Below are 17,015 nucleotides of genomic sequence, written 5' to 3' on the forward strand. Positions count from 1 at the left end.
GCCCGCTAGATCCGGGGTGGCCCCTGGGGAACTGTCAGCAAACCTTGGTTGAGACTGGTCCTGGCCCGAGGCTCCCACTGCCGCCTCACATTGGGCACAAAGGGAGTCTGGCTCCTCGCTGTGCGTGGCTCTAAGCTGGCATACTGAGCAGAGGCCGAGAGCTTTCACGCCGGAATCAAGAGGCGCTGCCGCAGGAGACGCCGAAGCGTTCGAATGCTCCATCGCGTAAAATACTATGCGCTCAATACTATGCGGCAGCAATATAAGCTTAATACAATATGCGCTCAATACTATGCGGCAGCAATCTACGCTTAATACAATATGCGCTCAATAATATGCGGCAGCAATCTACGCTTAATACAATATGTGCTCAATAATATGTGGCAGCAATCTACGCTTAATACAATATGCGCTCAATAATATGCGGCAGCAATATACGCTTAATACAACATGCGCTCAATAATATGTGGTCAGCAATATATAAGCGATATGCGCTCAATAGTATACAGGCGCCTATCATGGGCGCTCAATACCTGAACAAGGCCAACAAAATGGCGACTGCCACGGCGTGCCGCATACAGGCAACGCCGCCGATCCTCGTACCTCGGAGACCAAAAGTAAGAGATGTACGCCTTACCTGATCCTCGGCGCTTCCCGGCTGGAAACCGGGCGGTCTCCGGCTGCGGGGGGAGAGGGGAAATACCTTCACCGCCACGCTTGAGGAAATGCACCCACTGCCTCTAGGTCCACGCCGGGACCGAGGCGCCTCTCAGCCCGCCCAAGCCCTTCTCGCTCGGGGACTGGGGTCCCTGCCGCGATTCGGCCACTGGACCGAGGCCTAGACCTCCGAGGGATCATGGAAATCACCCCGGGAAACTCAACTGGGGGAGGGACTCGAGGGTATCACCGCAGGAGTGCGGGGCTCGATGTTCCTGTAGAAATTTAGTTAGTAGAATATAGAAAGTAGAAAATTAAAAAGTAGTATTGGAAAACACGCTCAGCGAGCGTGCAGGCTCTCCAAACTGCTTTGGAGACTGAAATTACTGAAGTGCTTGACTTCCTGTGGTGGTATATGTACCCGTGCTGACGTCAGATCCGTCTCCAACTGCTGGCACGAGCACACTATACCCACTTGTTCTGAGTCCATCTGGCTACACGCTAGGAAAATGCAAATTTTTTTGAGGGGACAAGATTTAGGAGGAGTATTGGGTGGGAAATTAGTAAAATTAGGGGCCATATTGCGTCATGCGATAGCATAATGCATGCTATCGTACGATTTTAACCCTGGAAATAACTACCCCTTTTTCCCTGGTGTTAAGCTGTGCAAAATGGTCATAATGCAATTCATGATAAATTTTTGGAATTGCATTTTGGCCGTTTCTGGGCTTGGGGAGGGAGAGGGGGAGTGGAGTACAGACAGACAGAGCCTCTGGCGAGGGCTTCACTGTGTGCCCCTATTTATCTCTCTATAGGAGGGCCACCTGATAAGTCGAGGTGAGGTGTTAGTGGTGGTTTAGGGGCCAGTTTCACATGTAGAGTTAGACGGACGAACAGCACAGTACACCTTGGTGAAGATTTGACGTCATTTGGCGTGAGGAAAGTCTCGCAAAGATGAAATTTCTACTATGTTCTCTCACCCTAGCTTGATGGACTCTTTGTTATTCACAACAAGAATCAATCAGGCATTTACATAAAACAAGGGAGTATATGTCAGCCCTTATTAGATTAACTGTGCTGGCTTATTAAGCCTGAAGATAATTCTGAAAAGTTTATATTAGCTGGGAGAGAATGTCCAGTCATCTGGAATCAGCAAACTTGCTTTTCCATATCTTTGGTTTACTCTGAAATTAAAGATTGGGGTGTGGTCCTCTGTTTGAAAGCATGTCACTTACTTCTCCTATGCTGTGCAGCTGCTGGGCAATGTGCCTGACATCTTCTTCACGTGCCAGAGGATTTAACTGCTCCTGCACATCGTATATAAACTGCTGCAGTGACATCAGCTGGTTGGGCCCATTCTGTTTCCTCCACGATGGAATAGTAGAGATTATTTTCTCACAGAGAGATGTCATGGGGGGACAACCCTACAGTAAGAGCAATATTAAAAATAAATAAATAAAAAAAAATCTGCAAGTGTGCATTGTCTCCGACTGCTCAACTGCTCCATCAGTACAATTATCTAAGGCTGAGATCTAAAATAATTTTCCATTGCATTTTCTACACAGGTGCATAATAAATCATAAGTGACGCATTAGCCAGATGCATTCATTTCTTTGTTGGCCATTCTTATAAAAGATCTAAAATTACACACCTGTGTTAAAATGAAGGGAGAAAAGTATGTGGGTTTCTCACAGGACAAGCAGGATGTTAGTCCTCACATATGGGTGACATCACAGGATGGAGCCCAATCTCTGAAGTTTCCAGAGCTTTGACTGGCCCCTACTGGGCATGCCCAGCATGGCACTAACCCTGCAGCTAGCAGGGGTCCCCCCTTCAGTCTTCTTTTTTCCGCGCAGCAGCAGCCTCACGGTTAAGCAGCTCTACAGAGATTCCTGACAAGAATTTTCCTCACGGAATTACTAAAAGTTAATTTACCCCACAGGGGTCCCTCCTTTAACTTTTCCAAGCCGCGGTACTCCGGTAAGTTTTTACCCGTTTTTCCGTCGATTACCGTTGAGTTTGGCCGACCGTACCGCGGCTCAATTTTTTCCATGGCTGGCATCGGTGTTCCGTTGGTGCCCGGACTGTAATCGCACTATGTCCATCACAGACCCCCATAAAGTCTGTGCAATGTGTCTTGGACGAGAGCACGATGTCTTGACCTGCACCAAATGTGCCATAATGACACCAAAAGGTTGCAAGGCCAGAATGGAGAAGATGGAACTTCTCTTCCGTGCTCAAACCCCGACTCTGTCCATTGCATCGACGTCGTCAGAACCGGCTCCATCAACTTCACACCAGCATCGACCACCGGCCGGTGACTGTCCAGCATCGACGTCATCTCGACCTTCGACATCCTCTACTTTCCCTCAGGACCGAGGGGATTGTAGAGACAGCTATCGACATCCAAAGTCTCGGACCATCGAGGGAGTGAAATCGACCTCGCCATCATCCAAGCCGCCGAAGAAACCCCGTCCAGAAAAGGCACCGACCTTTTCGGCGACCGGGTCACCGAGGCAACCCTCACCCGACAGGGTATCAGGAGCCACGACTCCGCCTTTAATGGTGGTCCCTCTGGCTATGCCTCTGCCTCCTTCTGTTCCGGAGCTGCTTGCTCCAGGTCTCCGAGAAGAACTGGACCGGATGGCTCAGGAGGCCATCGACAAGGCGATGCAACGACTCCAGGTTCCTCCGGCACAGACACCGGTACAGATTGTGGAACCGACCACCGACCCGATTCCGGCAGCGTTGGCACCGCTGCTCTCCAGGATGGAAGCGCTCATTGCCGCTTTTCCACAGATGGCTCAGGTGCCCTCCCCGCTTATTTTGTCATCGGGAGGAGAAACACCGTTCCGCATCCCTCCATCGGGAGTTCTGCCTCAGCCATCGATGTCGATACATCCCTCGCCACCGATCAAACCATCGGTGCCGATACGCCCGTCTGTGCCACCGAGCCATCCATCGATGCCCTTGATGCCTGCGCTGGTGCCTTTGATGCCTTCATCGGTGCCTCCAATTATTCCTTCGATTCCTTCGGAGCCTAGACCAGGACCCTCAGGGACCCCACCACCCCGTCCCCCTCTAGCTCCTAGAGGGGCAGGTGCTGATCTCTATGATACCTGGTCTGATGATTCCTCCCCAGACACCGATGATTTGCCTTCACCACCTTCACCCACTGAAAGTAGAAAGCATTCTCCTCCATAGGACCTTTCCTTTATAAATTTTGTGAAGGAAGTGTCTGAATTGGTTCCCTTCCAGTTACAGACTGAACAGGATGATAGACATCAGATGATGGCGTTGCTTCAATTCCTGGATGCTCCCAAGGAAAGAGCCTCCATCCCTATCCACCAGGTTCTTCTAGATCTCCTCAAGAAGAACTGGGAACATCCTGGCTCCACTGCTCCGGTCCACAGAAAAGCTGACACTACCTATTTGGTGCAGTCAGCTCCAAGTTTTCAAAAACCTCAATTGGATCACCAATCTGTAGTGGTAGAATCTGCACAGAAAAGAGCAAAAAGATCAAAGCCTCACCCTTCTTTTCCTCCTGGCAAAGAATAGAAGTTTCTAGATGCCATTGGTCGCCGTGTCTTCCAAGGATCAATGCTCATCTCCCGAATTGCCGCTTATCAGCTCTATATGACCCAATATAACAGGGTCACTTTCAAGCAGCTGCAAGATTTAACAGACTCCCTGCCTCAGCAATTTTAAGAGCAATTCCAAACCTTAGTAAACAAGGGGTTTGAGGCAGGCAAACTTGAGATCAGATCATCCTACATATCTTTGATACTGCTACTAGAGTATCTGCAGCAGCTATTTCAGCAAGGAGATGGGCCTGGCTCAAGTCTTCCGACCTTCGGCCCTGTAGTATAAGATAGGTTATCTGACCTACCCTGTGTCAGAGAGAATCTGTTTGGAGAACAAATTCAATGGACGGTGGCAGAACTCAAGGACCATCATGAGACCCTAAGACAGCTCTCTCTGATGCCTTCTGACTACTCTTCCAAACAGCCCTTCCGAAAGGACTCTAAAAAGTAATTCTTCCGCCCAAAGGAGGCCTACCCACCACCAGCCAGATCCCGTTCCACGAGACCTTTTCAAAAAGCCCAGTCTCGTCAGACATGGAAAATAAAAACCGCAAGCAGCTCCTCAACCAGGTCCTGCTTCAGGTTTTTTACTTCTACCTAGACAACAGCAGCCAACTTCCATTGCCTGACATACCAGTGGGAGGTCAATTGTGCCACTTCAACAACATATGGCACTCAATCACCTCAGACCAATGGGTACTGGCGATAATTGCTCAAGGTTACCATCTGAACTTTCTCTCAGTGCCACTGGACTCCCCACCTCTACCAATGTGGAGAACATCAGATCACTCCATCCTTCTGGATCAGGAGGTCTCCCTCCTTCTCCAGTCCAAGGCAATAGAACCCTACCCTACTCTCAGAACAGCCTAGGATTCTATTCCTGGTACTTTCTAATCCCCAAAATATCGGGAGGCGTTCGTCCTATTCTGGACCTGCGGGCCCTCAACAAGTACCTCCAGCGGGAGAAGTTCAAGATGGTAACCTTAGGCTCGCTTCTTCCTCTTCTACAAAGAGAAGACTGGCTCTGCTCTCGACCTCCAGGATGCATACACTCATATTGCGATAACTCCATCTCATCGCAAATACCTGAGGTTTTTAGTAGGCCCCAAGCACTACCAGTACAGAGTGCTTCCATTCGGCCTAGTGTCTGCGCCACGAGTCTTCACGAAATGCCTCGTGGTGGTTGCAGCCTTCTACCCCTATCTAGACTATTGGTTAATCAGGGCTCCCACTCAGCAAGCTGCTCCGTTGTCCCTCAATCTAACCTTACACACTAATTTCATTAGGATTTCTCGTCAATTACGACAAATCCTCTTTAGTACCATCTCAAACCTTGTCGTTCATTGGGGCAGACTTGGACACCTTGCAGGCAAAGGCTTTTCTACCCCGACAGCGAGCTCTCACTCTCATGTCTCTTGTGCACCAGCTGCAGTCTCAGCACTCTGCGACTGCACGCCGCTTTCTCATCCTCCTAGGATACATGGCGTCCTCAGTGCAAGTCACACCAATGGCCCGTTTGGCCATGAGAGTCATGCAGTGGACTCTATGGTCACAATGGACTCAAAGCATTCAGCCCCTGTCGACCATTGTCCACGTAACCGACTCACTCCATCAGTCTCTTGCCTGGTGGAGAAATCAGAACAATCTCCTCCAAGGCTTGCCCTTTCAGGCTCTAGACCCTCAATTAACTCTCACCACCGATGTTTCCAACCTCGGCTGGGGAGCCCATGTGGCCAACCTGCAGACACAAGGATCTTGGTCTCCAGAGGAAGCCAAACACCAAATAAATTTCCTAGAGCTTCGAGCAATCAGATATGCTCTCAGGGCATTTCAGGATCGCCTCTCAAATCAAGTTATCCTGATCTAGATGGACAACCAGATGGCCATGTGGTACATCAACAAACAGGGAGGCATGGGCTCCTTCCTTCTGGAAGCTGCACAGATCTGGGCGGAAGCTCTCTCCCATTCGATGTACCTCAGGGCCACCTGGTTGCCGGGAGTGGACAATGTGTTGGCAGACAAGTTGAGTCGCATCTTTCAACCGCACGAGTGGTCTCTCAACCCCTCAGTAGCGAACTCCATCTTCCAACAATGGGATATCCTCAGATAGACCTCTTTGCGTCTCCTCAAAACCGCAAAGTAGAGAACTTCTGCTCTCTCATTCACAGCAAACACTCTCAACCCAGAGACGCATTCTCCCTCTCGTGGGCAACCGGTCTACTTTATGCATTCCCTCCACTTCCTCTTCTCTCGAAGACTCTCGTGAAGTTACGTCAGGACAAGGGAACCATGATCCTGATAGCTCCTCACTGGCCACGCCAAGTGTGGTTTCCAATACTTCAGGATCTCTCCATTCGCAGGCACATTCCCTTGGGAAAAGACCCGCTTCTGATCACTCAAAACGATGGGTGCCTCCGCCAACCCAATCTTCAAGCCTTGTCCCTGACGGCATGGATGTTGAAAGGTTAATCCTTCAACCACTTAACCTTTCTGAACCAGTTTCCCGTGTCTTGATTGCTTCATGGAAGCCTCTCACGAGAAAATCTTACTCTTACAAATGGAACAGGTTCAAATCATGGTGCTCTTCTCAGTCCCTTGACCCCTTTACCTGTCCAATCACAAAGTTTTTGGACTATCTCTGGCACTTGTCAGAGTCAGGTCTTAAGACTTCTTCCATCAGAATGCATGTCAGTGTGGTAGCCGCCTTCCATAAAGGTGTTGGGGATGTTCCTATATCAGTACAACCCCTTGTAACACGTTTTCTGAAAGGTTTGCTTCACCTCAAGCCTCCACTCCATCCTCTGACCCCTTAACCTGATTTTGGGTCAGCTCATGAAACTACCATTCGAGCCTCTTCACTCCTGTGACCTTCGATATCTCACATGGAAAGTGATTTTCCTTTTGCAATCACTTCAGCTCGCAGAGTTAGTGAATTACAGGCCTTAGTTACCCATCCGCCTTACACTAAACTTCTGCAGGACCGGGCAGTACTCTACACTCACCCTAAGTTCTTACCCAAGGTAGTTTCGGATTTTCATCTAAATCAATCCATCATACTACCTACCTTTTTTCCCAGGCCCCATTCCAATCCAGGAGAACAGGCTCTGCATTACCCTTGACTGTAAATGGGCTCTAGCATTCTACCTAGACCGTACAGCTGCCCACAGGGAAAGCACTCAATTGTTTGTCTCTTTCCATCCTAACAAGTTAGGAAAACCTGTGGGTAAGCAGACTCTCTCCTCCTGGTTGGCAGACTGCATATCCTTTTGCTATCAGGAAGCAGGCATTCCATTTCAAGACTGTGTTAAAGCACACTGTGAGGGCCATGGCGACTTCAGTAGCACACCTACAATTGGTGCCGCTTCCTGACATTTGTAGGGCTGCCACTTCGAGTTCTCTCCACACCTTTGCAGCCCATTATTGCTTGGACAAAGCCGAAAGACAAGATTCCATCTTCGGCCAGCGTGTCCTTCATAACCTGTTTACAACGAGACGTACCAACACCCTGCGCGTTATGGTTCAGGATGCCCTTGGCAAAATTTTATCCCAGTCCTAGTGCTTTGCACACATGGGTACATTTGGTACATGCTCGGACATCCTCAGCTCAGTACTCACCCATATGTGACGACTACCATCCTGCTTGTCCTGTGAGAAAGAAAATGTTGCTTACCTGTAACAGGTGTTCTCACAGGACAGCAGGTTGTTAGTCCTCACGAAACCCGCCTGCCGCTTCGCGGTGTTGGGTTCGTAACGTTTTATTATTTTATTTTTCGGCACTGCCTGTAGCTTTCAAATAAGACTGAAGGGGGACCCCTGCTGGCTGCAGGGTTAGTGCCATACTGGGCATGCCCAGTAGGGGCCAGTCAAAGTTCTGGAAACTTTGACAGAAGTGTTCCATGATTGGGCTCCATCCTGTGATGTCACCCATATGTGAGGCCTAACATCCTGCTGTCCTATGAGAACATCTGTTACAGGTAAGCAACATTTGCTTTTTTGGTTTTGGTTTTTAAGCCTCTCTCCATTTATCACCTTCCATTTTTTATTTTATTAAGTTTAACAACTTACATTTCAAGAAAAAGACATCTTGATTTGATAACAGAGAAAGCATTAGGAAAAAACAAATATAATACAAATCAGCATAGGAAATTTCTCTCTAAACCCCAAGTCCTCAATATGGGGAACTTAATACCACTACTACAAGTTTAACTATCTGTAAATACAGATAGGAAAAAGATCCTGCTATTCAGAGAGCTATTACATTATTCAGACCCTAATACCAGTTTTTAACTCCATCTTTGATTCTTTATCCTTTCCCTAGTTCCAGGATAATATGCCCAGGCTGCTCTCAGAACTCTTTCTAGCCCAAGAGGTGTCTCCTTTAAGGGGCACCCTCGGTATATCCTGTTGGTGGCAGGGGCTGCCACTGTAGCAGCAGCTCTCCCCCCCGCTTTTCTCCTGGGCCTGCATGCACCACATCCATTGGTACACGCATCTCTGATGTCAGGGGATCTAAACCTGGATCTTCAGTGCTGCACAGCAACAGCCTAAGCAATGGAGCCAGCCCATGTTTGTGTTTTAAACACTAAAAAAAAAAAAAAAGCCAAGCACACGCAGAAATGCACCAATTATGTGCTTATTTTGAAGTTACTCCAGTATGTTGCATCTTCCATTTTTTAGGATATTGTGAAGTCCTCAGCTGCCCGGTAATCCCTTTCCATCAGAACACAGATGGGGCTTCCTCTCTCCAGGACTCCAGGGTCCAAGTTCCGGGAAACCTTGAGGGAAAAACCTCATAGCTCGCTCAGGTAGTCCCCAAACAACACTTAGGCTGTTGGTGATATCACATTAATCTTCCACTGTGACTTCCACCAACTACTTCACACTGTGCAAGTCTTTGTAAAGTAGCCCAAGGAGCCTGGCTGAACTGGACAGTCTCTGAGACTGTATCAACTCTTCCTCACTGTAACTTTGCTCCAATGTACTTTTCCAAAATCAGTTCAGGCTGCTGCAAACCAAGATGTCTCTCAGGGCCCCTTATCAATGCAAACAACCCACACACAGAGAAAGAGGAAAATAAACCTCTTTCTAGTGTCTTTACCTCCTATTTGGTCAACTTTCTTTTCAGGGCTTACCTCCTTGCAGCCCTGCCTTCAGGTGGTTTCCCAGACTGGCTTGCTGGTGCACGCCTCTCCGGTCTTTCCTTTGCGGCCCTTCTAAGGGAGGAAACCACACTTCCTGTCTTATAGCCCCACCTGTGTTCAGGTGGGAAGAGCCCTGGCCCGCCCATCTCTGCAAGGCTCCACCCTCAGAGCTCCATCTTAGGTCCCGACCCCAAGGCCTGCTTGGGGGGTATATTCCCTTCTCGGCACGGAGGGTTTCTATTTTCCCTTTGACCCATCTAAAGCTTTTCTTGGCACTCTCTGGGCTTGTGTTGTGACGGGGATATCACAATATACAAGATAGCTCCAACACTTTACAAATCAAAACTTGGCTGCTGAGCCAGGCCTTCACTGACTCCAGGGCAGAGACTCATACTCTAGTTAGTACCCATCGGAACCCTCCTTGATTGTGAATCCCACAAGGTTTTCCCACTTCCGGGCTACATCTAGCCAACTGGTGTTTAATTTACTTAACTAAATATATGCAATTTATACCAGATCCACCTACGTCCTTTCCCTCTACCTAATTGTACCCCACTTCCCATCTATTTACTTGCAATTTACCTTATATCTTATGTTTCCATTACTTACATATCCAATCTGCCTTGGGCCTACTTTTAGGAAAAGGCCTACGATATAAAGCATCGCCTGTGATTTACTCACAGAAATTATCTGACTTCTTAATTCCTGGAGGTGGTTCCGGAGTAACTTCATATCCTTAGATCCTGATGCTCCAGCATCCAAAACAAACAACTTATCAGAAACCTGAAGGTCATTTCCAAATCTGGAAGAACAGCAGAAGACAAACATTCACTCAATTGACTTCAACACAGAGATTAACTATGCTGTATTCTCTGCAAAATCAACAGCTGTATCTTCCCAATGCCTGGAGTGGAGAGAGCTGCAAACTCCGTTCTTAATATATTCAATGGAAAACCAACACAAGCTTTTTGGACAAGTTTATAGAACTTTTCTTAAATGGAAGTACCTGATTCTGACTCCTGATACATGGCCATATAAAAGATGTTGGTCTGAAAGTTTGTTCCAAATGATTGTGGAGATTGTGTTCACTTTTTGTATCCCTAGCTGCTGCTGCAGCAGCGGTGACTTGATAAACATTTTACAGCTTGTGTGACTAAAGCCCTAGAATCCTCATACTGCAAGTAAGGAACAAAGGTGGAAACCGTGGCATACTATGAAGCTCTCGTGTAGCACTGCAGTAATGACTCGACTGTACATGCAGTGTCACTGCACTTTACTAAACTGGTCCTACATATACACTTCCTGCAGTATTTTGTGTGCGAACAACATTAACAGGCTTCCACATGCCCACAATCAGGCCAATTCTGTAAAGTGCGCTCGGCTGAGTGCACTGTTTAACATGCGGTTGCCAGCGTGTTTTTGATGCACGTTTATTACCCCTTATACTGTAAGGGTTTAGCACGTCAAAAACGCGCGGCCAAACCCCCTGGAAACTAATAGTGCTCATCACTTGCAAACGCATGTTGATAAGGCTATTAGCTAGTTACTCAGGATACTGAAAGTAAAATGTGCTGCCAATCCGCACATTTTATGTTCAGAAATTAACGCCAACCTGAGAAAGTGGTATCTAGTGATATTAAGCTGAAGGAACCAAAAATGTTAAATAAAACAAAAAAAAAATAATAATAAAAAAGTGCTGGCCGGTCCAGTTAAGAGAACAGATGCTCAGTTTTCACAGTGTCTGTTTTCCTAACCGATGGCTATCAGTGGATTCGGAAAACAGATGCTCGTAAAATTGAGCGTCTGTTTCCTGAACCTGCTGACAGAGCCACCTCTCCTGGGCCAAGGAGGGTCTAGGGGCACATAATCGTCCCTAGCGCCTCCTTTTAGCTTGACCCCTCATTTATGAAGAGGATCGCGTGCCCAGGAGAGATGGCTGGGTGTGCGTTGGGAGAGCAGGCACTCAACACGGAGCGCCCGTTCTCCCGAGCTTCTTACTGAATCAGCCTGAATATGTGAAACGCCAATGCCACTCCCACCCCCCACAAAACCATGAACACCCTTAAAAATTGCCCAAGTATACAGGGCTTGAAAATGTGAAAGAACGAGCCCAGTTTTCATGCTTGGTACCTGTTCCTGATCTCCTTCAGTAAAGATGTATCCTTGTCATACCCAAACTCTCCTCCACCTGGACGGGGCAGGTTCATGATGTCAGCATGAGTAGCCACAAGGACAGCCTGCAAGGGATGCTTGAGTTTCCCACCAAATGCTTTCAAAGAAAAACGACACGTGTCAATGAAACCGGAACAGTACTGTCCTACTGTCTTCCTCCTGCCGTGGCTGAACTGTTACCTTCCAAAAGCACACACTGCTCATGAAGCTGACTGCACACTATAAGATCATCTCCAACCCGCCACAATTCCAAGAGCTTTTTAGTTTTGCTCCTGATGTACCCTGGGAGGGATGATTAGCCGCTCTCAATTTAACGGTACATGCAACGGCCAAAGGGTTATTTTGGAAGGGTAAAGGGACTCAGCTGAATGTTCAGTCAATGTCCATGGACAGACTGAGTTTCTGCATTGGTTAGAAATACAGCCAAGGACTCCCAAAGCATGCCTGAATAGCCTTTAGGCGGTATCTCCAGAAGTTCACTCTTTTCTGTGGTGACACTTTGCAGAACTGTAGCTTGCAAAGCCACAGTAGTTCTACTTTAGTTGTTACGGCACTCTTCCAGCAGAACAGAGGGAGCCAATTACCAGACATCTATCAAATACGTATGCAATGAACGACCTAGAAATAAACTTTCTTTATTAATGATGTTTGTGTGCATATTTTGTTATTTATGACTTGATGTTATTGTCATATGATTGTTAGATATATATTTTTTAAATTTTGTGCTGCTGAGAATGTTGCAATGTATTAGTGGATTATAAAATGATTAAAAATAAAGATCTCTTCCTTTGCAGAGATTTCTGAAAGGCCCCAGAGTGATTCCAGGCTGAATGCAAATGGTTTATGACATTCATACGGCTGTATGAATGCTACTGGGCAGTACTTACACAAAGAACTCTCATTTATGTGAGTGCTAAGTAGGAAGGCCTGGGAGAGACCATGAAAGAGAAAACGAGAAAGATACAAAATGGTACATGAATGAGGTGACAAATGCCAGCACACACATTTCATACAGCACCCAGAAAAACAGCCCAGCAGATAAATTCAGTATGACACCCACTAACTAAGTTAGCAATATTGTTGGCCAATGTTTTACTCTAGCCACTTAACAGGACAGAGCCTGACAGCAGCATATACAGAAATGGAAGATGGCAGGATACTTAATAAACTTTACTAAAAATCCAGTACAAAAACCACTCCCTGTCCTACCCTAAGCTCTCCTCCCTTCACAAATACCCCTCAGAATCCTGTCAGACCTCAAAATAAAGAACAGTCTTTTGCTTTGTCTGCAACACACTGCTTGTAAGTGGCGTTAGCCAAAGGACTGACCAAATTATTGAAGCAAATTAATGAAGCTCACAAATAGAAGAGCTCAACAACGGCAGAGGAAAGTGCAACTTTCATGGTAACTCCCCCCCCAAAAAAGTATCAAAACATTGCCCATATTGAACAATAACATCTCAAACACTTCAGCCCTGACAGGACAGGCCAAGGATGTAACCAAGTTTGTGTACATCACAGCAGGCTTCTAAATCAGAAGCAGCGATCTGTCAAAGATCCCAAGCTTAGGGGTAAAAGGAAACAGCTGCTGATCAAGTTCAACACACACACGGAACTGGAGTTTTTAAAACCTGGTTGCCATCTACTCACATAATGCAAAGTTTTGTGTGGGTAATAGCCTCAAAGTGGATTTTCAAATGTACCAATGTCTTGTCTAATCTTCTGATTGCAGCCCAACAGCTCTCTACAGCACTGGTTCTTAACAGCTGTCTGTCCGTGCCACTCTGCCAGACTGGTTTTCAGGATGTTCATGAATATAACATGAAATAAACTGGCAAACTGAGGAAGTGAACGCAAATATATATTTCACATTTTCTTTATTGCCGATATCCTGAAAACCAGACTGGCTGGGATGTTCAAGCACTGGGCTGAGAAGAGACTGCATCTGTAGCCAATTCTACAGCAATGAAAACAAATTATTTTCTGAGCCCAAATAAGGTTAGCAGCTCACAATTGCTGTACTTTCACTTTTCACTAATGGGTAGTTATGTGCACCCAGATAAAACTGAATTCTCTGCATTTTGTGATACCTTATCAGATGCTAATCAAAGATGCTACCTATAAACATAGAATATGCTGGCAGATCAAGACCACTGCGCCAATCTAGTCTGCCCATTATAATTTCCAATGGGAATACTGCAGAGTCTGCTTGAGATCTTCAATTCCTTCTAATTGAAGATTCTCTGCACTTATCCCTTGCTTTCTTGAATTCTGTTACTGATTTGACTTAGTCTACTACAAATGGGAGAACGCTCTACGCATCCACCACCTTTTCAGTGAAGTATTTCCTAGAACAGGGGCAGGCAACTTTGGTCCTCGAGTGCCACAAACAGATCTGTTTTTTCAGAATATCCACAATAAATATGCAAGAAAGATATCTGCAAACACTGCCTCAATTGCATGCAAATATATCTCACCACTGATCCATTTCCCTAAACTGCCTGTGTACTATCTTATATATTTTGGGAGATGTGGCTAACAAATTCAGACAATACTCTGATGAGTTCTTGCCAAAGAGTGCAAAGAAGCATCAAGTTTACTAAGGGAATAGCCACTGCTATTAATTGCATCAGTAGCATGGGATCTTGTGGCCTAGTTTGGTCTCTGTTTGAAACAGGATGCTGGGCTTGATGGATCCTTGGTCTGACCCAGCATGGCAATTTATGTTCTTAAGACAGGAAACAGAGTAGGATTAAATGGTCAGTGGAAAAGGGTAAATAGTGGAGTGCCTTAGGGATCTGTACTTGGACCGGTGCTTCAATATATTTATAAATGATCTTGAGAGGAATACGACAAGTGAGGTCATCAAATTTACAGATGATACAAAATCATTCAGAGTAGTTAGATCACAAGCAGATTGTGATAAATTGCAGGAAGTCCACTGACCATTTAATCCTACTCTGTTTCCTGTCTTAAGAACATAAATTGCCATGCTGGGTCAGACCAAGGATCCATCAAGCCCAGCATCCTGTTTCAAACAGAGACCAAACTAGGCCACAAGATCCCATGCTACTGATGCAATTAAAAAGAATGGGCATCCAAATGGCAGTTGAAATTTAATGTGGATAAGTGCAAGTTGATACATATAGGGAAAAATAACCCATGCTGTAGTTACAGGATGTTAGGTTCCATATTAGGAGCTACCATCCAGGAAGAAGATTTAGGTGTCTTAGTGGATAATATATTGAAATCATCAGCTCAGTGTTCTGTGGCAGTCAAAAAAGCAAACAATGTTAGGAATTATTAGGACAGGAATGATGAATAAAACAGAAAATGTCATAATGCCTCTTTCTCACAGGACAAGCAGGATGGTAGTCCTCACATATGGGTGACATCAGGATGGAGCCCAATCACGGAACACTTTTGTCAAAGTTTCCGGAACTTTGACTGGCACCCACTGGTCATGCCCAGCATAGCACCAACCCTGCAGCCAGCAGGGGTCCCCCTTCAGTCTTCTTTTTTCTGCGCAGCAGTAGCCACGCGGGTTAAGGCGCTCTTCAGAGATTCCTGACAAGAATTTTCCTCACAGAACTTTGTTAAAAAAAATTTTACCCCACAGGGGTCCCCTTATCGATTTCTTTGCTCCGCAGTCGAACAGTACATTTTTTGCCCGTTTGCGGTTGATTCCCATCGAGTTTTTCCCTTGCAGCCTACCGCGACTAAATTTTGTTGAAGCCATGGCGTCGGGTTTCTGTCCGTGCCCCGACTGCACTCGAACAATGTCCATCATTGACCCTCACGTGGTCTGTGTGACGTGCTTGGGATCCGGCCACAATGTCCTTATTTGCACCAAATGTGTCCAAATGACACCAAAGGGTCGCAAGGCTCGGCTCGATAAGATGGGTCTTCTCTTTTGGCCAAAAACCCCGACGCCATCAATAGCTTCGACGTCGTCTGAACCAGTGCCGTCTACGTCGCGCTAGCACCGGGAATCCCCTGCTACCCGACCGGCCTCGACGACTCCACGGGTGTCGACCCCCTCTGTTTCCCCTCAGGAAAAACACCGGGGTGAACATCGAGAAAAGCATCGACACAGTCATCTGAAAGCTCAGGCCATTGATACCGGTAAACCCTCGACATTGACGTTGTCTGAGCCACCGTCAAAGAAGCCCCGTACAGAAAAGGCTTCGTCTTCTTCTGTCTCTGGATCACAGAGGCGTTCCCCACCTGGACAGGTGCCGGGATCCGCGATTCCACCTTCACTGGTGGACCCTCCGGCTATGCCAGTGCTACCTCCCACTCCGGAACCGGGTATTTATGCCCCAGGTTTCCGTGAGGAATTGGATCGGATGATCCAAGAGGCCATCGGCAAAGCACTCCAGGGTTTCTAACTTCCATCGATACCGGTACCGGTTCCTCCTCCGGTTACCGACCCGATACCCATGGTGCTTGCACCGCTATTGGCTAGAATGGACAAGTTAATCGGTGCCCTTCCACCTGTGGATTCGAGGGAACAGAGGGACCCGACTCCTTTCTTGCCAATTCCCTTGTCATCGGAGGAAGATATAGAAACACCACTCTTCATTCCACCATTGGGAGTGCCGCCACTGACACATCCATCGATGTCACAGATTCCATCGGTGCCTCCGTCGATGCCTCCCTCGATGCCTCCTTCGGGACCATCGATGCCCAGGCCAGGGCCTTCAGGAATAACTTCGTTACTTCCTTCTGAAGAACATTAAATATGTGCCTACATGTAAACCGTTGCAAAGGTATTTAACTTAGCAATGGTATAGAAAAGTTTTAAAATTAAATTCAATTTGGGAGCTGGTGATGACCCTTATAATCCTTGTACTGACGATTCGTCCCAGGATTCTGTTGATCTACTTTCACAGCCCTCTCCTCCTGATGAAAGGAAGCATTCTCTTCCAGAGGACCTGTTTATTAATTTTGTAAAGGAGATGTCTGAAACTGTCACATTCCAGTTTCCGACAGAAGAGGACTCTAGACATCAGATGCTAGAGCTTCTACAATTTCTCGATGCTCCAAAGGAAATCGTGTCTATCTCTAATCATGACATCCTTTTGGACCTTTTGAAGAGAAAATGGGAGCACTCTGGTTTGGTGGCACCTGTTAACCGAAAAGCAGATGCCACCTACCTAGTTCAATCAGCCTCTGGCTTCCAAAGAGCTGGTTGTAGAGTCAGCCCAAAAGAAGGCCAGTCGCTCCAAACCTCACTCATCCATTCCCCCAGGGAAAGATCAGAAGTTCCTGGATGCATTTGGAAGACTGGTATTCCATGGATCAATGCTCATTTCTCGCATTGCATCCTACCAACTCTACATGACCCAATACAATAGGGCCTTGTTCACGAAGATTCAAGACTTTGCTGAAGCCTTACCTCTGCAGTTCCAGGACCAACTTCATGCCCTAGCACAAAAGGGCTTAGATGCTGGCAAGC

General features: G+C 46.8%; 1 protein-coding gene across 2 annotated transcripts in view; it reads right to left on the bottom strand.

Moving 5' to 3' along the window:
* Positions 1–17,015, bottom strand: part of DAPK1 (death associated protein kinase 1) — a 391,735-nt gene that overhangs the window by 15,511 nt on the left and 359,209 nt on the right. For both annotated transcript variants that reach the window (XM_029617004.1, XM_029616996.1), the window contains 3 exons: positions 11,513–11,651; positions 10,064–10,184; positions 1,893–2,081 (listed from right to left, as the gene is read on the bottom strand). In XM_029617004.1, coding sequence (XP_029472864.1) covers positions 1,893–2,081; positions 10,064–10,184; positions 11,513–11,651 — 449 coding nt within the window. The remainder of the gene's footprint in view (positions 1–1,892; positions 2,082–10,063; positions 10,185–11,512; positions 11,652–17,015) is intronic.

Source organism: Rhinatrema bivittatum, chromosome 1, assembly GCF_901001135.1.
Source record: "Rhinatrema bivittatum chromosome 1, aRhiBiv1.1, whole genome shotgun sequence".
NCBI lineage: Eukaryota > Metazoa > Chordata > Amphibia > Gymnophiona > Rhinatrematidae > Rhinatrema > Rhinatrema bivittatum.